Source organism: Anopheles stephensi, chromosome 2 (genome assembly GCF_013141755.1).
Source record: "Anopheles stephensi strain Indian chromosome 2, UCI_ANSTEP_V1.0, whole genome shotgun sequence".
Lineage (NCBI taxonomy): Eukaryota > Metazoa > Arthropoda > Insecta > Diptera > Culicidae > Anopheles > Anopheles stephensi.
The window spans coordinates 14,200,862-14,225,104 of NC_050202.1; the positions used below are offsets into that span (position 1 = coordinate 14,200,862).

Genomic DNA, 24,243 nt, shown 5'->3' on the forward strand with positions numbered 1-24,243 from the left:
GTAAGCACACCGTGCGCGGTCTGTTTGGTGTGGAGCTCATTTTCATCTATCTCACGTCGCTTTTGATTTTCTTTCCGTTACCTATCGTTTCAGCTTTACCACCACGGCGAAAGCTTGTCGGTGAATGTACATATAGCGAATAATTCAAGTAAAACAGTGAAAAAAATCAAAGTGTCGGTCCGGCAGTTTGCCGACATCTGTCTCTTCTCGACGGCGCAGTACAAGTGCACGGTAGCGGAGGTGGAATCCGAGTAAGTAAATCGTTGCACCGATCTGATTTCGTGTGGCAAAATTTGCACAATCTATCGACGACCGACCTGGTGTGCCATCCTGTGTTGCTGCAGTCGTAGCTCATTTTCTTCCTGAAAAGAACAGAAGAAATTGCACGTGAAGAGATGGTGTGCTTTTTCGTGGCTGACTGTTTTCACCCATCATGGCTTACCGCTGACCGCAGCTGCTGGGTTACGGTCGGAAGCAACAACTTTCTTTACCGTTTTTCGCATTTCTCGACAAAGTGCGATGGACGGAGAGGAGTAATCACATGTGTGTGTTGGTGCCCGATGGCTGAGAAAACTTTCAATCCCCGTTTGCCGTTGCCGTTATGACGTTACTTAAACATCCCGAACGCAGAAGAGCACTCAGGTTTAATTGAAGGATTGACTATGTACGAAAGAGAGAGAGAGGAATGTGTGTGAGTGTATGTGGGAGGAAGATTTTTTTGTTGTTTCCCCTTTCCTTTAAGGCTCCCGGTTTCGTATGCAACGGAAATGAAAAATGGAAATGGTTGGTGCTGCTGCTTCACGACCCGGTGTAGCATAAAAGCGCTACTGTAGCGTCTGAAGGGACCCATAAAGAGCGATGCATAAAGCAAAAGGCTGAGTCGCGCCACCCGGAACCCGGAAAGTGGGTGGGAATGTGGGATGGATTACGGGTGGCTCTTCAAGACTGTGAAGGACCTAATGCAAAAGGATGTCATGGAGCGTGTAACGTGAGAGCAGCAGTCACAGGCAGTCGAAAGTGACTTAACGTGCGAATCTGTCCCCCGCGTTCTCAAGCGTTTGTGCGGCGGATAGTTTATGTGTGCTGCTTCATGTGTGACGTGACACGGAGCGGTATGACGGTAGAGCGCAATCGGGATTTTCCTACTCGGAGCTAACGATGCGTTGACGCTGCTACTACTGCCACACCGCCGTTCGCACGGTATGTTGTAACGCTATTGCCCGAAACCATGCACTCGGTCCAGTGCTACTCTTAAACACAACGCGATAATAAGCGGAATGTTTCAGGAAATAGTTTATTTTTTGCGATTGCATGCCGTTACGTACTGAGATTTGTACGGTTAAGGGTCACAGTGCGGAATACTGAAGAAAAATGGGTGCGAATATTACGAAAAGAAGCGTTTTTTCCAAAAAGGGACACGCACAACGATATAGAATCGTGAGCTCTTTTAATAATGGCCGTAAAGGATTGCTTCTTGTCACGTTGTATGATATTTTGCCAGATTGGACGGTAATATTTCGCACCATTTGTTCCTTGTGACTAGCTACTGACATCGTGCAACGTTTACTGATAAGGGTTCGCGAAAATTGGCATTGACGTTTAGAGAGAGAGCCTTTTAAAGTTGATGATGTTACCTTCCCGGAAGAAGCGATACTAAAAGTAGCTCTGTATGTGGGGCTGTAATACTTAAAATCAGAACCCAGGTGAGTGATTGATGTTAGGCGGCAACAGCGTTTTGACGTGCGCATTCATCGAAGCGGTAAATGAGATACTTATTCTACACAAATTTGTTTAATTACTTTAGTTACACCACGAACGTTGCGTGTGTGCACACGGTTCTAAAACAGAAGGGAACGAATTTCTGAGAAGTTTACGTACTTTCTGATTAGATATCCTTTTCCGGTCCGGGTATCACTCTGCGATAGTGATGGGCGCTCGGTAACGGAACTACCTGGTTACGATTCCGTTGTCGGAATGTTGGAATACCGTTCCGGAGTAAATATAGAAATCAGTTCCGGAATCAAGTACGGAACCAAATCCGTAAACAAAGTCCAGAACCTAGTTCGGATCCAAATCAGGATTAGGATCCGGAATCGGATCCAGATCTGATTCCGAATTTGGTTCCGGATCCGGTTCCGGCAATCGGTTCCGCAATTGATCCCGGATCTGCTCTTCGGATTCGATTCCGCAAAATTCGGCGCGCTCCAGCGTCGATTCCGGACCAAACCACCATTTTGCCCATCACTTCTCTGCGACCCTGGACATCATGGTTAGGAAATACACCATTAACACAGCACCTTACTGTTCCGGCAGTGTTTGCGAGTGTAATTTTCCCGGGACCGAAAACAATTATCAATTAAATTTTTCAATTAAACCTTACCGCTTCCTAAACGTACTGCGGCCCAGTGCGCTTGACCTGGGAAAATCAGACAGACTACCGTGTGCTTGCCGGAAAATCGATAACCGGCATCGTAGAAACCGTAGAAGAAGCAGCAGCCATTATTCTGCCGGCCACGCGCCAGGGGCTTGGTCATCGGTGGAGTTTCGTCGATGGCAAACGCGCTGCTCGTTGGCAGGTTGATAGCTTTTTCCCCGTTTGCCTTCGTTCGCTCGCCTTGACGAAGGTGCCTGCACAGGTAGGGCGAGAAAACCCCCCTCCCAACCACAACAGCTATGGTCTCCGAACAATGTCGGGGTCAACGCAAACTTTATCGAAAATCGTTTCCATTCCGCATTTCGAGGTCACACATACACATTCTAGTGGCGGGTAAAATGGTTTCTTCCAATCGGACGGCGTTGTACCGCTTCAGCAATTATATGGCACAATGAAGAAAATCCACTCGGAAGGCTAGTAGTATAGCAGGTTCTGCTATACTGCTCATCGATTAGAATGTTATCGGGCGAAAGCAAAATAGCCAATGGACGATCAGAAAGGCAAGAAGCAAGACAATTCGAAGGTGTTTGAAGTGTCGATTTATTTATATTAGTCCCCGTCGTCCTCGGGTCTGCCACTACAAGGACTGTACGTTTTACAGCTTTTCAAGCTTCTGGTCATCGCACGGCGCGTTTTCCATATCGCACAAAACCTATCTAATCTATCTTCATTCCATTCGACTACACACAGAGAATACTCCGTCGGTCCCGGCTTTACCCTATCCAAAGTGTTCACCATTAAACCGCTGCTTAAGCACAACAAACATAAACGCGGCCTTGCCCTGGATGGCCAACTGAAGCACGAGGATACAAATCTCGCGTCCAGCACGATGTAAGCGAAATGGCGCACCATATTGTCTGTGTGTGTGTGCTACCTACCGGTGACAGGGAGAAATGGTTTTTTGTTTTTCGGTAGTGGTGGAGCTCAGAACAGTGTACAATTTAATCGAAAATGAAAGTGTCTTTTCTAAACTGGATAGAGTACCCACACGCGCCCTCCTATCCGCCATGTTTGCGTGTGCTGCAAATGGAAATTCTTGGTTACCTCCTTTTCACACATTAGAGCTAGTGTAGTAACACCCATACACAAACACGCACATACACACAGACACATATATACATATCCCGTTTCTAATCTACATAACACTCGAACCCAACCTTTGGCTCAAATTCATACATAGAATCTTCTTTCAACGGCGGTTCAGGTGTGTTTCGCTATGCTCGATGTCGGGGTTTTTGGTTTCTCCTTCCAACCTGTAACTTTAATGTACTTGCATTGTTCATGAATAACAGCATTTCCAGAATGTATATCAACATCACGGGTCAATAATGGTGACTGCTATGCTCCACCTAAACATCCTTGACTTCATGATCACGATCCTGGTTAGAGTTAGATGCTAATAAATGCTGCTCGTCGTTACATTAAATGCATTGAAGTTGTGGTAATTCAAACCTGATAGTGGTAGAGGAACGCACTAGGAACAATCTTCCTTGCTCGGTCGTGTATGATTGTAGTACCTCACAGTGGCAGTAAGCTGCTATTAGAAATCATTTTGGTGGTGGTTTGCAACAGAAGCCGTGTGCTAATTGCGATAAATGCTCGTGGGAAGTGAATGACAACTTTAATTTTGTGCACGTAAAGAACAGTTCGTTTTAACGAAATCACCTAGCGGATGTTAATGGCCATAGCATCGTATTGTAATGTATTTAATTTTTATTTTTTGGTATTTTTAAGACAATTCTGCGAAAGAGACCATTTTCGACTACATGATACTGTGCGTCTATCTTTCATCATGTTTATATTTATTTGTAAAACAGCAGTAAAACGTCCTTGCTCTCATTAGCAATCAACTCGCGGCACTAGTGTCAGCAAACGTGTGTGTGTGTGATCAGGTTCAGCCCATGTGCCCAACATACGCAGAAAGTGTCATCCTTCGCGATAAACCCACGATATGGCCTCACTCCCGAGTGGGTTACGGTTTATGAAGTTTTCAACATTCTCATGATACAGTGAAGGTGTGTGTGTGGTTGTGTGCGAGGTCGAGATGCTTCAGAATTTGGCATGTTTCAATTATTTAAGTACTATCTCACCAGAAACGGTTTTTCCTGGAAACGATAGTTGTAAGTCAATGCCAGGAACGGCATTGCTATACTCGTAGTTGGCAAAATACACTTTTCGTACTCGAGATTCGCTCCGATACGCTACGCTCTCATTCATATCGGTTGGAACGACCATAATCGGATTCGAATCGGCAGATGATTGTTCGTGTGGCGCACCCGCAAGATATTCTGCTCTCGCCCAGAGTGTCCATATTATAGTATGAATGCAGTACACGTGCCGCAGAAGCTAATTCGTGTCAGCTTTCCTTATCCAAGCTTGTACCAAGGGTAGAACGAACAGCAACTAGATGTAAGTGAACCAATGATCTCATCCCCAATAGGAGCAGCCTCACCCTCACACACTGACACACCTCATTCGCACTATCGAGCCTAACAATGCTGACCTCCGAAAAGCAAATCAAGTACAATGTAGGCAACGTTTAGCCTACGAAAACCGACTACGATGTAGGCATGTCGAAGCGCACACCGCGCCACGTCTTGAGACTTGTCTACGTGCGTGCCGCAAGTGATTAGCTTTCGTTTCCGTCGAGCATTCGATGCTTTTAACCAACTCACCCTTAACAGGCATCCGCACGCTGGCCTCCCCCGCCTGGTTGTTCTCGTGGCAGGAAATCGATGGAAATCGGACCACACCACACGTTCCATCAAACTTCCGATCCGGATCCGGTGTAGCCGAAGAAGTGGTTGCGCGTGCGGGAAACGAATTCATTTTGTTTTTAGCGCGTGTGTGTGTGTGTATTTGATTTTGGGTTCGCATTCCCGTCGCCAGTCTGCTGGTTGTTGATGAAGGCGATAATAATACGGTCGCGGGTCCGTCGGGACAATCATGAGAGAGCGAGTTCGGGTTCTTTACGGCTCCGTTTGTGCCGACATTTGTGCCGGTGGGATGAAAGCGGTCGGTGTGATAAACATTCATCGGTGGTGTACCGCAGTACCGTGAGGCACCAGGCGCCTCCATGTAATAGATATATGCATTGTTTTTTTTTTTCGCGTACACATTAACCTGTCGAGTTGTTTGCGTACGGTGTTCGTGCAAATACGTAGGAAAAGTATGCCAAATTTAAACATTACCGATGTAATTGAAGATACAGGGGTTTTCAGTTGATAATGTAAAAGCACGGATCGGATCGTTTGTTTACATTCACAATGGAATCGGTTTAAGGGAAAAATTAATCGGAAATGTTATTTTCAATTACCACTGTCGCAAAAACCTCTTCAGATATGATAGCAAAGTTAAGTTCTACAGCCGACATGTCATATGGAACCATCCAATTACAACATTCTCCTGAGTGTGTTTCAAAAGTTCCATTGTATGGATCGTATTCCATGTAATTAAAAGTGAGTTGATGATTCATTGTTTAATTTTACAGACTTAACCTTTTTTTGAACACACGTAAAGTGATATGTAAACCAGAAATTCCCGGTATAAATTGATTAATGTCAAACGATACCGACTGGATTTGCATTGATCGTCGTTATATGCAAATGGTATAGTGGAAAATACACAGCAGAAAATGGATGGTGCACACCTGGTCTTAGCCGGCAAACAATACAACGGAACCGTATTCCCATTCCACGAAAAACAGGAACAAACCCGTTTGAAAACTAATTGTATCTACTTTTACCCCCTTCTTCTCTTTTCTTCTCTCTTTCTTTCTCTTCCCTCTGCCTCTCGGTCTCAACCATTTGTTTTCTTTTCATGCTGCGAACGAAATGTGATGCGCTCCTCGTTTTGCTTTCGTGAAACAATAACATTCACCTTTCAATTCAACTCCTCGTGCGATAACATTAATGGATGCGCCCTTGGACGAACTACGCACAAACGATGTTATTGGAACACGATCCGTTTGCAACACATATTCAAATGTGTGCGTGTGTATCATGTGCGAATCTGTCCGCTTTTTTTTATTTAATCGCGTCTGTTGCTTCCTGTTGCTACCCGGTCGGGTCGTGGCATGCCGCCTCGCAACCTTCAAATCCTGTATCACGCGCCACCCGTTACGCGCCATCCTTCCATCGATCCATTGTTTCAACGTCTGACGCCCTCCTCTTCTCCGTCCCACCACCCCCCTCCGCCACCCCGTTTTCCACCAATCGCCGCCATCATCACCATCACAACACCAGAGACGGATGTCAGGTCGCTCCCGGATTCACGCTTTCGAAAGTGTTTACGCTGACACCATTGCTGGCCAATAATAAAGACAAGTGGGGCCTGGCACTTGACGGGCAGCTGAAGCACGAGGACACCAATCTGGCCTCGAGCACGCTGTAAGTTTGTTGATACATCTTTCTCCACCTCGTATCCATCTTTCTTTTCCCTTTCTACTTGCTTCCCTTTCTTCCCACCGCCCTATCCTGGTGGCCCAATGCCTTCGCTCATGCCCTCGTGTTCGTACCTCAGTCTCGTCTCATGTGCTGTTTTCTGTTTTCTTTTGTTTGCTCTTTTCTTTTTTATTTTACTTTTGTCACTTGGGTTGGTACATCGGAAAGTCTTTTTTTGCTGTACCACATCCATGCTGCGCTTTCCCGCTTAGGTGAAAGATGCGTTCGTTTTCATTACTTTCTGTGCTGTGTTTTGTCTTCTTCGTTGCACTGTTGTTTTTTTTATAAAAAAAGCACACAATTGAAAGGTCTGTTGCTTCAATTTCTTTGTGTTCTTTTGTTCTGTTTTATTGTTTTTTGAAATATTTTATACCGAGTACCATCTTGGGCATTCAATCAGTTTACAGTGTGATTGAATTATTGCTGGTGTGTTTGTTTTTGTTTAGCACAGTTTTTTATTCCTTTGTTTTGTCTTTCTTTTGCATTTTTTATTCTTTTGTTACGTTTCCGTTTTGCGTTTTTTATTTGTTCAATGTTAAAGTATATTTGATGTATTTAAATTCGCATAAAGTGAGTTTTATTTGTTTAAATCAGTTAGAATATACATTTGTATTTATTTTTCGTATCACTACGCCATATTTATTACATCATATCATAACGTTCCTTGAAAATTAGTTTGTAAATTTTCGTGGTTCTTTAACTTTTACAATATTTTATATGTAACTTCACATCATTCTGTTTTATGTTTTTTGTTGTGTGTTTCCGGTTTTGTTTTCCGTATATTTTATGCATGTTAATTTCAGTGTAAATTAGCTAGATTTCTTGTTTACATGTACATTTTATCCTAATCCTAAAGCACCCAAAGTTTTCACCTGCTTGTACTTCTTATCTCACCTCGCCTAATCTTTCCATTCCACTGTATTGCACCGCTTTCCTACTTCTAATAATGTTTGAACTATTCGCAGGTCTCGCACACTGGTGGATGGAAAATATAGGTTAGAAATGATAATTGTATATTGATTATTCAATCAATCAGTTAGTTAAAAGTTACAAGAAAATCGATTTCTTAATTTGATTAAGTTGTTCGAATAGTTTGAAATTTGAAAACTACAATGATTTTCGGTTTCACATAAATGCACAAAACTAACAAATGCAGGTTGTGTGTTTGCGAAGAGTGTTTATATGTTGTTAGCTTTCGCTGTAGCAATTCTATTTAGCCGCTCCCGTATTGTTAGATTAGTTGTTTTTACTTTCATTGAGTTTGCTCGTTTATTTTTCTGTTTGAGTTGTTAAGTTTTTTGCTTAAACTATTTCTTTTAACTTTTTCCATTATTTTAGCGGAATTATATGAAATGAGATGCCGTTTTTCTTTAATAATACCTTCTTTGTTTATATCCCTTAAACGAACGTACACTTCGGTCGCTGCAGAATTGCTGATCCTTCACAACGAGAAAACCTGGGCATTATAGTGCAGTATAAAGTAAAGGTTAAACTTTGCATCACTCCTCTTGGCGGGTAATTATTGTCGTTTTAAATCTATTCCTGTGGTGTGAATACTCAAAGTCTCTCTCGCTTTTCTTGTACTTTTTTTACTTTTGCAGAGATTTAGTGGCAGAGTTGCCGTTCATACTCATGCACCCGAAGCCGGATGACGATGAACCCGTGATAGGAGACCGATCACCCGGCCGAACAGTGAACAGTGCCGATCGTAAACACTCGTACCAGGCCGGTCACGATATGGGCTCCAACAGTAACAATGGTGACGCACATGCCTCCAAAGAGGATGGTCCAAATCTGATCCAGCTAGACGGGTAAGCGAACGTGCTGGAGAAAAAAGCCAAACAGCGCATTAAATAAGGGGGATTATTAATTTAAAGTATATTCACACACGTTGTTGTTGCAGAAAGTTAAATTGTGTTGAATGTGTTGGCTGTTGCTTGCTTACAACTTTATTAACTCGGTACATCCAGTCAACGTCGTTAAGTTGTAGACAAGGGTTTCAAGTGATCATTTGTTGGACACCCGAAAATTCAAACGACAGAAAGATAGTACATTCCCTTAAGGGTACTTGTGTTGGTAGGTTTGGGAATACCTTATGGGTTGACCTTTTTTTTTACCGGTGGCATTACCCACGTTATGATGGCAATGCGGAGGCACCGATGAGCCTTTGGTAGCGTATAGCGAGCTTGTGTATGAATTCTATTACTTTGTTTAGGCTTCTTTAAATCAGTATTATCAGGAAAAAAAAATTATTAGTCCTTACAGGGTTTCTCAGGCCAGTTCCAGTTCCATGTTGAACTGGCCTGAGAAACCCTGCAATAAATAAGGACCGTCAGGCTGTATTGCTATTAGGAAATCGTAATAAATATAAATCAATATTATATTTTAAGGAATTTCCCTTTCGAACGCTCTAAATAATAATGATTTCCTTCTCTTTCATTTAACTTTTTAGCGACGACAACTGTCCGGACGATGATATTATATTTGAGGATTTCGCGCGGTTACGCTTAAAAGGCGCTGAAACGGAAGCTTAAGGCTATCGTCGGAAAAAAAAACAAAATTAGTAGCGGACGGGTATGGCCGGTGCCCTGCATTCTGTGGTGTTCCAGCAAAGAAAAAGCGCTATCAACGTGCCAGCCGGCAGTGTCAGTCGAGCACGGACGAGCCGTTTTGGGCAAGGCACAAACATGTTGGTTAGCAAATCTTAGCGAAACGGGAAAGTAAAACAGAAAAAAAACACACCGACCAACAGATAAGTTAAGCTACGCCAAAGTATCCATATATTTGATGTTTTCAAACGATTGTCTAGCTCTTCCTCAACAACAACAAAAAAACTCTCCTAGATAACAGCAATGCAATGCAGAATGGTGAGGGAGGTAGAAAAAAAATCATATAACAAAGAAATAATGTCACTATATAACGTAAGGACCAACTCGTCGTCGTCGTCTTCGTCGTATTGGTTTTCTGCAGCAGAACCTACCGATACCTACCTACCTACTATTCGATGGCTAGATAAATCCACTCGTTTCCAAGTTTCCATTGAAACAAACGGGCGTCCGCTCGTCTCGTCGGTCAACGTTCTTCGGTCTATTCAATCGTCCCCGTTCCTCTTACCAGTTTCGCGTACAGACAAGCGGTACCCATCCATAGAATATTATCTTCCGGTGGTGAAAGGGTGAAATAGTTAACCGTTCCTGGAGGCAATCAGAGCATCGCAAGTTATATAGAGAGCAATTATGTAGAAAGCACTTCAACTGCCGCCATGCTGCTACTGTTCAAAAACTTTGGTTTCCCTTCTTTCCTAACGAAACACGCGTAACGGAAGCAACCAGTCGAGCAATTAGGGTTTTCCTATAATTCTAATTCTCTCAAAACATTACACAAATTCGAACCGTTTACTTCTGAAGCAATGTTTGCGAAGTAATGCCGTCGACTATACATATATTATTTTATCTAACAACACTCCTCCTCCAGAAGCTAAAGGAGGTGAAGCATTTGTACTATTCTGTAACGTACGGTAGATGTAACGCAACAATGTGTAACTGTTGTTGAAGTATAGTGTGCAACAGCAAGCCCCTCGTTTGCATTTATTGTGGTGATGTGGAGCAGAAGTACTAAAGCATAAGCACAACACGCGCCTATAGTAAACCGCGCAAATAGTCATTAACAAGTTGTTTGTGGGCGTGTGCTTATTTTATTTTTTGCTAGGAATTGTGGGGTTGGCACAGAAAAAAAGCGAAACTAATTAAGAACAGTTTCTCGAATTGCAATATAAAATTGTAGCAAAAAAGAGAACTCTTTTTTTTTTCTTTTTTATGGCATGTTTTCGATATATCTAGCACTGTTGCGCACAAACCCCCGCACGAGAAACAGGGTCAGAAACAGAATCTATATACAATAATATATATACATGCAACGTTGTTGTTTTTTTTTCTTCTTTCATTTTATGTTACATTTCATTTCTGCTCGGCTCACATGCTTAGTTTAACCCCCGTTTAGTGGATGGTTTCGAGCATAGCACATAACCGTGTCAGAGCGTATAACTTTATTTTAAGATAGAATTGCTGCAACCCGATATATCTGTAGTTCGTGGTAGTCACTAAACGCACAACCGAAACAGAGAGCAAGTATTTATTGGAAAATCAAGCTAGGTAGAACTTGTGGATGTAAGCGAGATGTGGACTACGAAATAAACAACCACACCCCCCTAAGTAAGCCCCGGTAAAAAAAAGAAACCGCACCCACGTGTATGATAAAGGCCGACGGCTCCATTGTGTTGGAAAATGAAAAGAGAAACAATGTAGTATAGCTTCACTGTGTAAGCAAATCCACACGCGACGCATCCCCCGTGTGTCCTCTGTTCGGTACACTTCTGCTCGTGTGATCGTGTCAGCACGGTCTAGCTCATTTGTGTTCGAGGGGGTTTTTTAATACAGGCCAACATTGTAAAACCATATGCCAACATCATAAACGGCTTATCCGACATCGAATATGCAGTTCAACCTCGTTAACCCTTCTCACCCTTCTGTTCTACTGGCCTGAGAATCCCTGTAAGAGAGAAAAAAAAGGATTTCCTTCTACGAAAGTAAACATCCTCGTACCTTGTAGCGAAATGTTAAATAAGATAATTCATTCCAAATGCTATTTCTTTGTTTTTTGGCATTCGTCGGGCTTTGGTTAAGTGATGTTGTTTTTTCATTTATTTATTCCGTTCCCACGGTTGTTCAATAGCATCGAGAAGGATTTTCTCCTTCTATCCAATAATTGGGAAATGAACGAACGTGTCGGATGCACACATCAAGAAGAGTGACCGCACTCTCTCTCTCTTTCTCTATCGTTTTGCAACGTGATCGATTTTATAAACCCTTTTTGCTGCTTGCCTTGGACTGATCGAAACGATTGGCATTAAGTGAACTCTGTAGCCTACATTGCTGTCCAATCCAGAAGAGAAGACTTGTGCGGTAAGAATTAATCGTTTATAGTTGTATACACTCACCGTCACACCATACATAATGTTTAACGGCAAATCCGGCATGTGATCAACGCATTGTACAATTTCCCCCGTACCACGTGGGTGGAACGACAATTTCTAAGTGGCATTAAGTGGACGGCGAGCACGATGAGGAACATGATTTAACAGTAAAAGTGCGTGCGTGCGCCTTGATGTGTCCTTTGGTCTTTAGATGTATAGGATAAACATTATTTTAATAGCGCAATGGTGTGTGTGTTTTTGTGTTTTTGTTAGTTCTTTCGTTGTCTTTTCCCCGGGTCTTGGTGGTTGCGCTTGTCAATGTGCGTCACAGGGTAGTAGCGGTGGTACGGCACAGCACTTAACAATGTGTCCAAGAGCAAAATGTTTTAAATGTAATTTACACACACGCACACACACAAACACACAATCGTGTCATGTTGGTGTATCCTTGCATCGATGGGTATCCGAACAGGAAGAGGTGAAGAGTAAAAACAAGCCAGCACGCACACACGCCAATATCTACGGAATACAGTTTAAATGTTCACTGTCAGTGTTTGATGGGTTTGTAATTTTTCCCCCATCAAGGTGGGAGAGAGGGAACTGGGTTCAAGTGGCGTTATGTGTAGATTACCTACTAAAAAACCAAATGTATATCTCGTTCCCGGCAGTTGCTATACAATCGATGCTGTTTCGATGGTGTAAAGAGTTGGAACGAGGAGAAAAGTACCAGGAGCCTTTTTTTTGCTGAATTTGAATAAGTGAATTCAGCCTACCGGTCGTTCTTTTTTAATCTTATACCCTGAAGCTGTGCATGATGAGAGCAGTACTGTTAAGTTAGTACTGCGCGCTGCCGATTATCCTGTTCCTTTTTATTTGATGAAAGTATAGAATCTTGCTGCAGGAAGAACTGGTGGCAGGATGGGAATGTTAAGAGCAACATCCCACCAGGTTCATGGAGAAATGGGTGTTGAACAATATGCGTCAGTACAATTTTCTAGCAAATCACCAAAATACGAAGCGATCATGGGAGAGAACAAAAAACTAAATCCACAGAATTAACAAATTGTGTACCTTTTTGCATTTTTAACCGAATGACAATACTTATGAATAGTTTTCGGTCACAGAAAAGAAAATGAGCGCCATGCACGCAAGGACCTGTCGGCATTTTGGAAGCTTGAGAAGCGGCAGTAAACAGTTTATACGCGATGGTTGCGTTCTCGAGCGCCTTTTTCGGGCATTTGTGTGTGTGTGTGGATTGGAGTTCAGGGTTTTGTGTTTGTTTAATTTCCGAACTGAAAAGCTAGTAAGGCTCGGCCGACGGGAATTGGTGGGGAATCGGTACGTCACACGAAGAACCGCACAGGGAAGACAAACACATATTTATAACATAACACGCAAACAGCGACAAGTGCATTGGTCTGTGTTTTCAACGTCTTTTTTATGATTGAGACTATTTCTCGGTAGCAAATTTTAGGCACTTGTAAACGCTATAGACAAATATTAAATGTAAAGTAACTAGATTTCATCTTGATATGTCCGTGGCACATGTGTTGGCGTAGCATATACTATGCTCGTGTGTAGCGGAATTGCGTAGAGCAATACAAGAAAAAATAAAGAAACAAAAATTAATGTCGTTGTTGGGTCGAGGCACGGGTCAGAGAAATAATTCCACCATAGTAACCACTGATGCGTTATGCCCTACTCCAAGGTGTGTAAGAAATCTTCCAACGAACACAGTTTCCGTTTCGTTTATTTTCCGTTCGTTGTGGGGATTTTTTTTTTATTCGTGCGAAATGCACCAGCGAACCCCAAGAGAAATCCAACTAAAAGCGGGAAAGGAAAATAATTAACAAAATTAAGCTATCATAGGAAAAAATATGTGTGTGTGTGTTGAAGCAAACACTCGGTGTACAGAGACCACCTTTCCAAACAAACACACACACACACGCACACCACCCATACATGTACCACCTACCAGTACTATAGACGTCCGACACACCTTACATGTATAGAGGAAGAGTCGCAAGGAAGGACATGAGGCTGGGGGAGCTACCCATAACGATGCCAGTTAGTGATGGGCGAGTCGACCCGAACCTACCCGGTCGGAGCTATCCCTTAGCGATGCGGAAACGTTCGGGACCCGTTGGTGCAGCAAAGCATGCGCGAGTCCGACCCGTAGGCTCAGTCAGGTCGATTCGTGTGTATCGGGACGAGACTTATTGCACCTGTGGGTCGAACTCGATTCCTACAGGAAACGAACTCAACTACGGGTCGATCGGGAGTGTCGTACAACCCATCACTAATGCCAACGTGGTGTGAATAGATATTCGATCGAAAGAGTATGATAAAGTGATAAAGCAAAAGATGGAACGGGAGAAAGCGCGGAATGTAACAATCGAAACAATTGCAACGTTAAATAAAGTAAATACACACTTATTAACACTTACTAATCCGCATACCGATTGATTCTACTAGCAGCGAATTTGGAAATGCAACAGACAGGATCCACAGTCAAGCCAGCTTGAGATGGGATACGATTGAGTTAGGACGATAGCGTAATATGCACATTACACTCACACAGAAGTCGTCACCTTGTTTGGATAGTCCATCCCATTGAATGTCTTTTGGAAAACCCACGCACACATACACACACACACAATTAGATGATATATTTTAACGCATAATTAGTTTTATATGTGCAAGTGGAAATTGGTGGCATTTTAAAGATGATAGGGTGATGGTGGTCAGCACGCTGCGCACAAATACCACATCCAACACACAAGGGAAGTAGTGATTGGGATGTGCGAACGAAGGGTAACAAGGGTAGTCACGCCGGAAAAAGTAAACCAATAGGCAGAACGAAAGTGGAGGATCTACCAATGGAACAGCATACGGAAACAAACACTCACAACCAACAACACACAATTGTAGTGCAAGTTTTGCAAAATGGTAACGATGGAGGAGACAGGCTGAAGGAAGGAAGGTAAACAAGTTTACAAAAATATAATTTGGTGTAAAAAAAAAAAAACACTCACACACTGGGTCGATTTGGGATTTGTTGTTTTGCGTTTCGATTGATGACAATTTCGAATAGGGCTTCGGAATCTTGGCAAGATAGTCTCTTCTATATTGAACTCTGATCATAGCTCACCACCGTGCGGCAAATCTGGAAGATGGGATGATAGTTGAAGACGGATGGTAAACTCTTCAGGTCATCTGCGAAGGCGAGTTACCTCCTGGGTGCTTGGTGGTGTAAAGAGCTACGATTGTTAACCTCGTATACCTCGTACCTCGTATGGAAATGAAATAGTCGTAATGAAGAGAGTGATCTTACCATCTTGCAGCGATTACTGCTCGCCAGGTTTCGGTGGGGCTGGTCATGTCATGAGAATAGCACCGGAAGACCTAACCCTGCCCAAGTCCTTTAAGGCTTAAGAGGAGGTGTCCAGGAGCGGTCCGGCGGCCGAGGCGATCTTCACACGATAGGACCGGGGATTAAATCCCTTCCAAACCGCTTCCCTATACGCAGGACTGTCTCTTCAGCTACGGGTACAACCATGTCACAGAAAGCCAGAAATAGCAGGTCGCGAGACCTTTCGAGGTTGTAGCGCCCAGGAAGAAAAAAAGTACGACGGAACATGACTGTACTCTGTGAACTGCATCGAGGATGATTACAGCTGGCTCCAAGACCTCGAAGTTGTTGTATTGCCTAGTAAATAAAGTACTGGGACCATCTTCTGTAAATCAATCCGGATTTTAAATAATATTTCCTTATTGGCCTAACGTCCCATAAGGTCATGTTCGATAGTATAGTCGAACACCTGTAAAATATCTAGGTTGGATGTTAGAGAAAAAAAGGCATCAAAGAATGATGGCAGTACCGACCGAGTATATCGTCACATCATGTATATCGTCTAAAGCGTCACGTTTATTCTTCACAGTGCTGAAAAAAGTCTCTCGGTCCGGTCCGCAAGAAAATAACTCACAAGGATTACTTGGCCAGTGTATCTCCAGTATCCTTATAGCGGAATGAGTTGGCCGACGACGTCCTCGATGAGTCGTACACCTCGCTATTGCGCAGCGAACTAAACTCACCAGTCTCCGGTAGGCTGGCCATGTCATGCGAATGACACCGTTCCACTCAACCCGTAAAGTTCTTTCAATTTTAGTCCACATGAAAGACAGGAAGAGGAGGTAGTAAGCACCGGAGATGTACGTTTGGCTGGTTCTTCGGAAGGGGAAAAGAAGAAGTAGTTAGTCGAATGTTTTGCACCGGGATATCACACATACACACCTGTTGTAATGGGACGCTCAAGGTATGACCTTTCCTATCATAAGATAGATATCACTTATCAGATTAGACAGGCTGTAGGAGACAGTTGATAAGAGCGAAGGCGTATGGCAGTGCTATTCTAACCGTTCGCGTGTGAACATCTATTGTCACAGTTTTAAGCAACCTTAATAAGATTCATTTGATCGGTGAAGAACTTCAGTTTTTGTTTTAAATTTATCTATAATACATGTTGTAACAAGTTGCTGCAATAAACCACAGCATGTAGTCTTTTAGTATGCGTTTAGTGTAAGAAATAAGGTGTGCTTCGTCGTGGCACAGGCACAGGTGGTTAGTCATCGAAACCGCACCTAAACAAGTGCGTCCGATAGCAAACAAGAAAGTGTTTAGACTAAGCGAGATAAGACAACTTCGTGTGTTTTAATGTGGTCAACCCCCAACCCGCGATGGAACGTCAAATGCATGGCTTCAGTGTGGGGCTATTACTAGCCTCTTTGTTATTAGTGGGTAAGTGAAGCAACTTATAAGGTTACAAAAAAGTGCTAAAATACCATTATCTCGCTTTTTTTCGCAGGATTTGTGAAAACTGCCCCCGTAAACTACAACATTCCGGACGAACTTATTCACTGCTATCGCGGCAATGGAACGCTGCCGGGGCCACCACACACGCTACCGTATCTGCTCGAGCTGATACGAAAGATCGAGCGCCATAATCCTACCACGCTAGATATGCGCATGCTCAGTGCTGAACTCATTCACCGGTAAATTGTGTTCGTATGTGTTATATCATGTACCGCAAGGAAATGTCCTCAATCCATTGGTTTTTGTTGTGTTTATGACTTAAACGTGTTCTATCCCTCTTTGGAGAATATTTCAAATGGTTCGTGGAATATGACAAGCCCGATGCGGAACTTTGCAATCATATAATGGAATCTTGCAAACAGTGTGGCGAAATTTGCAATTTGAGACTGTGGAATTTTGCAATGAATTTCTGCTCGGTTATATGGCTCCAGTCGGCCAAGATCGATAGCTAGCTTCCACGTCGATTACTTCTCTTGGATTGCCCATCATTTCTCGATGATTGTTCCTATGCTCGGCACTTGCATCTCTTCAAGATCGCCGTTCCTTTGCTCATTTGCTGTCCTATAGATCTACTTCTTCTAGTTTTAAGCGATGTCTCTGTCATGTCTCTATTACTCTGTTTCCTTTGTTGAACCTTCCAGGCTGCGCGTCGATGGCATTGAGAAGGTTCCGGATGTGGCTGAAACGGAATGGGTCACACCGCACAGTCCGCGTGGCATAATGGTACCGAAGTATGCACTTCAGCGGCAACTCGTATCGAACGTACCGGGCCGTATCGATTTCGAAGCCTTCCTATCGCCGTTCGAAATCTGCAACCTGCACCGCATGTTGAGCAGTTCCGTCGAACCGTTCCAGCGCGATGACGAACGGCTCACCTGTCCACTCACGCTGATGAGCAACGATGGCAATGTGCAGGCGCCATGGATCACACAGAACAAGTAGCTTATTCCCCCATCTAGTATATTGTCCTGATGTCCCGGTTAAAGTTTAAATTCCTCACCTTTTTTTCCCGCAGATCGCAGAAGAGCAACACCAATCAGACCACGTTCGCGCGCCCCCTATCCCGCTGTCCGCTCGAGCGTGGAACGTGCCACACCGCCGACTACGGTACGTTTGCACCGGGCATAGTCATCATGTCGATTGCGGCCGGTCTCCAACCCCAGAACGTCCTGATCAGCGAGTTCGTGACGGCATACCGGAAGAAAAATCCGTACGAAAATCTCGAAACCATGGACAAGGTGGACACACGCAAGCAGCTGGACAAACTGTTCGCTTCGCTCGAATCGATCGACAACATGTACGCGGCCGGCCTGGCGGGCGATCTGGCCGAGGTGTGCCTGTACCAGGGGCCAGCCCTTATGCGGGACGTTGTGATCGGGCTGGCCGGCAGCTGGAACGATACGTACTTTCCGCGCGCCCGCTACCTGAGCGAAGCGCACGCCGGCCGGTGGGAAATGATGGACAGTGAAATGCTGGCCGGTATCGATGGGTTCTTTCTGGCCCAGCAAACACCCCAGCTGTACAAACGTTTGCGGCGTTTGCGGCTTTCGCAGGTGCTGGAAATGTACTACAGTGAGCGTGGCATACCGGTAACTGCCATCGAAACGGTTTCGCAGCGGCGGCGCATCGGGCCGGGCCACGCTAGACCACCGAAGCGGGCCCATGCGCCGGTTGCTCTACGATCTGCGGTCAATCCGGACGACGAGCGTGCAAGGCAGTTTAGTGCGAGCGCAATCGGTGCGACACGATTCCACGCCGTGTTTGATGGGGAAGAGGTGGAGGAAGAAGCGCGCCAAAGGCAATCGGTGGATGTGACACGTGCCTGCCAGCGGAAAGACATTTTGCGCTCGATCGAAACGGATAAGCTGAAGCAGGAAACGTACAAGTTTGTGGAGCTGTTGCAGTACACGACGGGCAGCGTGATCGTGGACGAGCGTTTGATGCAGAACATCTGCAACGCGACGGTAGATAAATTTGTGGATCAAGCTAACCTGTTACTGGACACGGTGTCGGAATGCTCGTCGGTAACTGCGGAGGCTGGTAGGTTTGGTGCCAAACCAAACGTGGATCTTACGGTCGTGCTGGACGGTTCCCGGGATGAGTATCGCAATCTGCAGCTCATATCGTAGCGTGTCGTTCTTTTATCCGTCACCTTCATTGGACTCACCACGTGGCGACGAATGGTAACGAATGTGCTTCTCGTTTTAGCTGGTTGGTGGATCTTATCGACGTCTCCAGCTACGGTTCATCGCTGTCCGTTGTACACGGTACCACCGGTGAATATATGGTGAACAAGACGCACAGTATTTCTACCGCGTTCGAGCAACTGCTACGGCTTCAAGGATCGTGTAAGAAAACGGCCAGTTTTTTAAACGAAAGCCTATCATTACTGATACTAACAAAAAGCATTCTCGTTTCAGTTCCTCGGCAGCTATCGCTCTCTAGAAGCTTTGCCTCGATCGTCAGCACGCTTGCTGCACAGATGGACGAAGAGCGATCGAATTTTACCGTCGGTTCCAATGCACCCGTCGTGCTGGTATTCGCTCAATCCCACCGTATAGCAAATGCTGACTTTGAAAGTGCCCGGCGTATACTGCGCGGATCGTTCGAACAGTTTCCCGACCTTTATTTCGGCTTTGTCACTAACGATGGAGCCACCTTCCGGCAGTTAACAAATTTTGTAAGTACGAATCACACGAAGGATCGTTATATCGTTTAAAGCATTTCCTATTTCAGACCGGTACAACGCACAGCCGTTCGGTGGACGAACATTATCACATCATCGAAACCTCGCAAACGCCGATCGAAGGGTTTGCGACCGATCTCGCGCAAATGTTACGCCACATTCCCCAACGCCTCATGGCGCCCAATTGTCACACGGACAGTAATCGTGACTTGTGGCGGTCAGCGGTGATTCGCGAAGAGTACGAACAGTACCTATCGCCGGGTGTTGAGCTGCGGTACCGGTTGAGCCAGCTGTTCCTGCGCAACAGTGAGAACGTGCGGGTACAGTTCATGAACACCGATTACGGTGAGTTTACCGTGTGCGAAGGGCGCAACCATCGAGTCGCACCGGATAGCTGCCAAACGACGGGTCCCGGCGCGGAAAGCCTTTGGTTCAATCATACCCGGCCGTGTGATGGCGTGCTGGATCATGAGTGCCGATCACTGTACTACACGGTACGGTTGGAAAGTTCGAATGTGCTGTGCAATGAAAACGATTGCCGGTATCCCGATCAGGTACGGTTCGTTATACGGCACGAGGGTATTCGATGTATGAGCGATGGTAACGGTGTTGGAGGGACGCCTCTTTTGCACTCTCCTTGGATGGTGTTTTGTATAGCGACGATAGTAAGATTATTTATTTAAGATGGAATAATATTGTACAACCGTTTTTTTTTTCTTCTGACACCATCTGTGTTCGATCTGACCTGACCGTATCGGGCGCTAAGATGTTTTACTGAGAAAGGGTGCGTTTGATCGACAATTGTTTTTTCCAAATATAGCGAAACTGTACAGAAAACAACAAATTTAATTTTTTACTCAACAAAGACAGTCTGCTGCCTAGTATTAGTTTTATGTTATTAGCTTATTGATTACTACGGACAGATGCCTGCCTAATATTAGTATCACATACAATGTTTCATGCAATATTTCTCAATTGTTGACGAATTTTCTCGGTACTCCCATGTAATAAATGTGGTTTATTATGATATTTGCATTTAAATTTAAGTTAAATTAGACTAAAAAACCTGTTTTGTTGCTATTTATCAATATTAAAAACCCGAAAAGCTATTTTCCATTTTAACTGACATTTTAAAACAAGTGTTTGCCCATGCAGCATAACTGCCAGTGCCGTGCAGCAGTTTGTTTACGTTATCCTCAGTTTGACAGTTGTCAGTCGATGACGAATACATAACAAAAAAAAACACCTATTTATTGTCAACGTCACTCGGTTCGCATCGGAAGGGTGGATTTTGTGCTTGAATTACACATTTATTTAGTTGGTGATTTCGAAAACTCGCGCTAAATTCTACCCTCTGCTACAATGGTGACCCTTAAAGATCGTCAGATAAGTAAGTTGCTGGTATAACGCTGTCGATTGCCAACCTCCTAAACGCAAGCACTTCGTTCGGATTTCAGATGCTATCAAGCAAATGCTTAATCTCAATCAACCCATATCGAAAGCAATATCCGCGGAACCGGTTTGGAAACTGTTGATATACGATCGGGCCGGGCAGGATATTATTTCACCGCTGATATCCATCCGTGAGCTGCGTGAGATGGGTATTACGCTGCATATGTAAATACTGAGAGCATCGCGGCTTCGCTGGTCAGACGCTTCCACTGAACCGCGTTTTTTTTCTTTTTCAGTCAACTACATTCCGATCGCGATTCCATTCCTGATGTGCCGGCCATCTATTTCTGTGCCGCAACCGAAGAAAATCTGGGCCGCATAGCGCAAGACTTCCAGAACGGGCTGTACGACGTGTATCATCTAAACTTCATCGCACCCATCTCCCGGCAGAAGCTGGAAGATCTTGCGGCCGCGGCACTGCAGGCCGGCTGTGTGGCGAACATTCACAAGGTGTACGATCAGTATCTGAACTTCATTACCCTGGAGGATGATATGTTTGTGCTGAAGCACCAAAACAGTGACGCTTTGTCGTATTACGGTACGTATTTCCCCCGGTTTGTGTACTCGCAGCGTGCGCTAGCTTAATGGTGCTTTGCCTCTTTCAGCAATTAATCGTGCCAATACGCAGGACGTAGAGATGGAAAACATTATGGATAGCATTGTGGACAGTTTGTTCGCGGTGTTCGTGACGCTTGGTACCGTGCCGATTATCAGGTGTCCAAAGAACAGTGCCGCCGAGATGGTGGCCCGCAAGCTGGAGAAAAAGCTGCGTGAAAATCTGTGGGACGCACGGAACAATCTGTTCCACATGGACGCAACGCAGACCGGGGCGTTTAGCTTCCAGCGTCCGTTGCTGGTGCTGCTGGATCGTAGCATCGACATGGCGACACCGTTGCATCACACCTGGACGTATCAGGCGCTGGCGCACGATGTGTTGGAGCTTGCGCTGAATCGGGTGGTGGTGGAAGAGGATCCGTCCGCGGACCAGCAGCAGTACGGTGCGACGGGCGCCAAACCAAAACTGAAAGCATGCGACCTAGACTCACGCGATCGGTTCTGGTGCACGCACAAGGGCAGCCCGTTTCCGACGGTTGCCGAAGCGATACAGGAAGAGCTCGAACAGTACCGGTCGTCGGAGGAAGAGATCAAAAAGCTGAAAACGACGATGGGTATCGACGGGGAGTCGGATGTCGCCTTTTCGATGGTGAACGATAATACGGCCAAACTGACGAGCGCCGTAAATTCGTTGCCCCAGCTGCTGGAAAAGAAGCGGCTAATCGATATGCATACCAAGATTGCTACTTCCATACTAAACTACATCAAAGCACGTCGGTTAGATTCATTCTTTGAGCTGGAAGAGAAAATCATGTCGAAGCAGGCGCTCGATCGTGCGCTGATTGAGCTGCTGAAGGATCCGGAGTTTGGTCTGCCGGAGGATAAGATGCGCCTGTTCATCATCTACTACATCTGCAGTAACGTGACCGATGCGGAGTTTAAGCGGCTGGAAGAAACGTTAAAGGAGTGTGGCTGTGATTTGTCCCCACTGCCGTACATACAGCGATGGAGGTACGTATGGCAATTACGGTATCCATAGCAACACAGGGAGCGATTTAATGCATTTGTTACCGTCTCAATTTTAGGAGCATCATGAAGAGCACCCTAACAAACTCGAACCAATACGAAGGAAGTGGCACGAAAACGGTTTCCATGTTTTCGAAGCTCGTCTCGCAAGGATCATCATTCGTGATGGAAGGTGTAAAGAATTTGGTGGTTAAAAGACACGTACGTAACTACTGTCGGGCGCTTCCGCGCCATTGTCATTGCTTAAATTTTAAATCTAACTTTTATCTTGCAGAATCTTCCCGTCACAAAAATTACCGAGCAGCTGATGGAGTGCCGGTCGGGTGGCGGTTCGGAGGTGGACGACTACCTTTACCTCGATCCGAAACTGCTCAAGGGCAGTGATGTGGTGCCGAAAAATCGTGCCCCATTCCAGGACGCCATCGTGTTCGTGGTCGGTGGTGGCAACTACATCGAGTACCAAAACTTGGTCGATTTCATCAAATCGAAGCAAAGCACCAACAGCATCCGGCGCATCATTTACGGTGCCTCGACGCTAACGAATGCGAAACAGTTCCTGAAGCAACTGTCACTGCTCGGGGAGGAGATTGCCGGTGCATAGAGCACATCCCGCCACCATTCGGTACGCCGCGATGGGATTGTGCGTTGCTTCGGTGGTCCGGGTTCGGGGGACGACAGATGTGAGCTTAGCTAGGGGTAAGCAGGTAAAGTAAAGTTTGCAAAGTGTACGCACGGGTTGTGCCGAGCCGTGACGGGCTAGGTATATTAATGGGGGTGTGGGTGTCGATTGCCTTGCTACGTTTTGAGCACAGAATAAAGCGTTATTATTGGTTCGTTAGCCTTTTAACTTGAGAACTGTTATTATCAAGCATTAGCGTATTTGAATGAGGAGCGTGTACAGTACCCGTATTGATTATGTTTCGTTCTTCCCAACAACCAGCCTAGTATTTATTCAATAAAAGCATTTCGCTCTATCAGTAACTCAATTGCAAGAGCTAATTCAACCCTCTGTATAGTTTCTAGCGGTCTGATGGTATAGGAGAAGCTGTACCGGTGTCCCAAACGATTGGGAAAGCTATCAGATCGCATCTGGGCCGTTCCCCAGTAGGAATCGTAAATCATGCAGCCAGGTGATTTATTCTGAAAGAATAGCTAGTACTCCAAATATCAATAATTGACACTGGTTTACTAGTTTTAACCCAAGTCAGGTCAGTTTTGTGTCAGGAGGATATCTGTTAAAAAATCGGTAAATATCAACCAGTTAAATTAAATCCTTAAATAATCCTTTAAAAAACCAAGCTGGTCATATCAAGACGGCAATGTGTTCGGCTCATGTGTTCTGAATAAGGCCGCATTCCATCGATCCGATCTCCAGCAAGATCGACCCCATCTGATCCATCATACCAATGCTGAGCTCCTATACTGCATTAACTACTGTCAGGTGAAACTATCTTCAGATGAAACAGCTCAGCTAGCCCGTGCTTCATTCTCCCTCTTCAAACGTCCCTAGCACCTGCCTCTCTGTCTTCTGACAGTATAGTCCTGGACTCGCGTTCGTATAAGAGGACCGTCATCTTTTACACTTCTTCCTATGGTCTATAGTCTTTTGGGTCTAAGATTTGTGCTGTCATAGGCGGCATCGCAATCAGTGAACGGGTGGGTCGTGTTCGTATTCGCTCCAAAATAACTTAAAAGCCTGGTCGTTTTTGAGGAAATGGATGGATAGATTATAGATAGTATTCAGGACTGTATTCGGCTCGGAAGCCAGCCTCGTCCATTTTAGCTATCTTGGACATGGCGCCC

General features: G+C 44.9%; 3 protein-coding genes across 25 annotated transcripts in view; all 3 read left to right on the forward strand.

Moving 5' to 3' along the window:
* LOC118504145 (arrestin red cell) overlaps positions 1 to 11,184 on the forward strand; it is a 51,096-nt gene extending 39,912 nt beyond the window's left edge. For 18 of the 23 annotated variants that reach the window (XM_036038258.1, XM_036038245.1, XM_036038244.1 and 15 more), the window contains 6 exons: positions 94 to 251; positions 6,679 to 6,822; positions 7,842 to 7,871; positions 8,305 to 8,391; positions 8,478 to 8,687; positions 9,329 to 11,184. In XM_036038258.1, coding sequence (XP_035894151.1) covers positions 94 to 251; positions 6,679 to 6,822; positions 7,842 to 7,871; positions 8,305 to 8,391; positions 8,478 to 8,687; positions 9,329 to 9,410 — 711 coding nt within the window. In that variant the 3' untranslated portion in view covers positions 9,411 to 11,184. Of the gene's footprint in view, positions 1 to 93; positions 252 to 3,124; positions 3,266 to 6,678; positions 6,823 to 7,841; positions 7,872 to 8,304; positions 8,392 to 8,477; positions 8,688 to 9,328 lie in introns of all 23 variants that reach the window. The other 5 variants (XM_036038263.1, XM_036038264.1, XM_036038266.1 and 2 more) reach the window with 3 other exon arrangements.
* A 5,072-nt stretch (positions 11,185 to 16,256) lies between these two features.
* Positions 16,257 to 20,251, forward strand: LOC118504139. The gene is made up of 7 exons (XM_036038233.1): positions 16,257 to 16,646; positions 16,714 to 16,900; positions 17,363 to 17,659; positions 17,737 to 18,846; positions 18,930 to 19,069; positions 19,142 to 19,401; positions 19,458 to 20,251. The coding sequence occupies exons 1-7, from the start codon at positions 16,586 to 16,588 to the stop codon at positions 20,088 to 20,090; spliced, it is 2,688 nt and encodes an 895-aa protein (XP_035894126.1). The 5' UTR covers positions 16,257 to 16,585; the 3' UTR covers positions 20,091 to 20,251.
* A 364-nt stretch (positions 20,252 to 20,615) lies between these two features.
* On the forward strand, positions 20,616 to 23,444 carry LOC118504141 (protein sly1 homolog). The gene is made up of 6 exons (XM_036038239.1): positions 20,616 to 20,797; positions 20,865 to 21,024; positions 21,096 to 21,397; positions 21,465 to 22,425; positions 22,500 to 22,641; positions 22,715 to 23,444. Exons 1-6 carry the CDS (start codon positions 20,770 to 20,772, stop codon positions 23,039 to 23,041), a joined length of 1,920 nt encoding a protein of 639 aa, XP_035894132.1. The 5' UTR covers positions 20,616 to 20,769; the 3' UTR covers positions 23,042 to 23,444.
* The last annotated feature ends 799 nt before the right edge of the window (positions 23,445 to 24,243 follow it).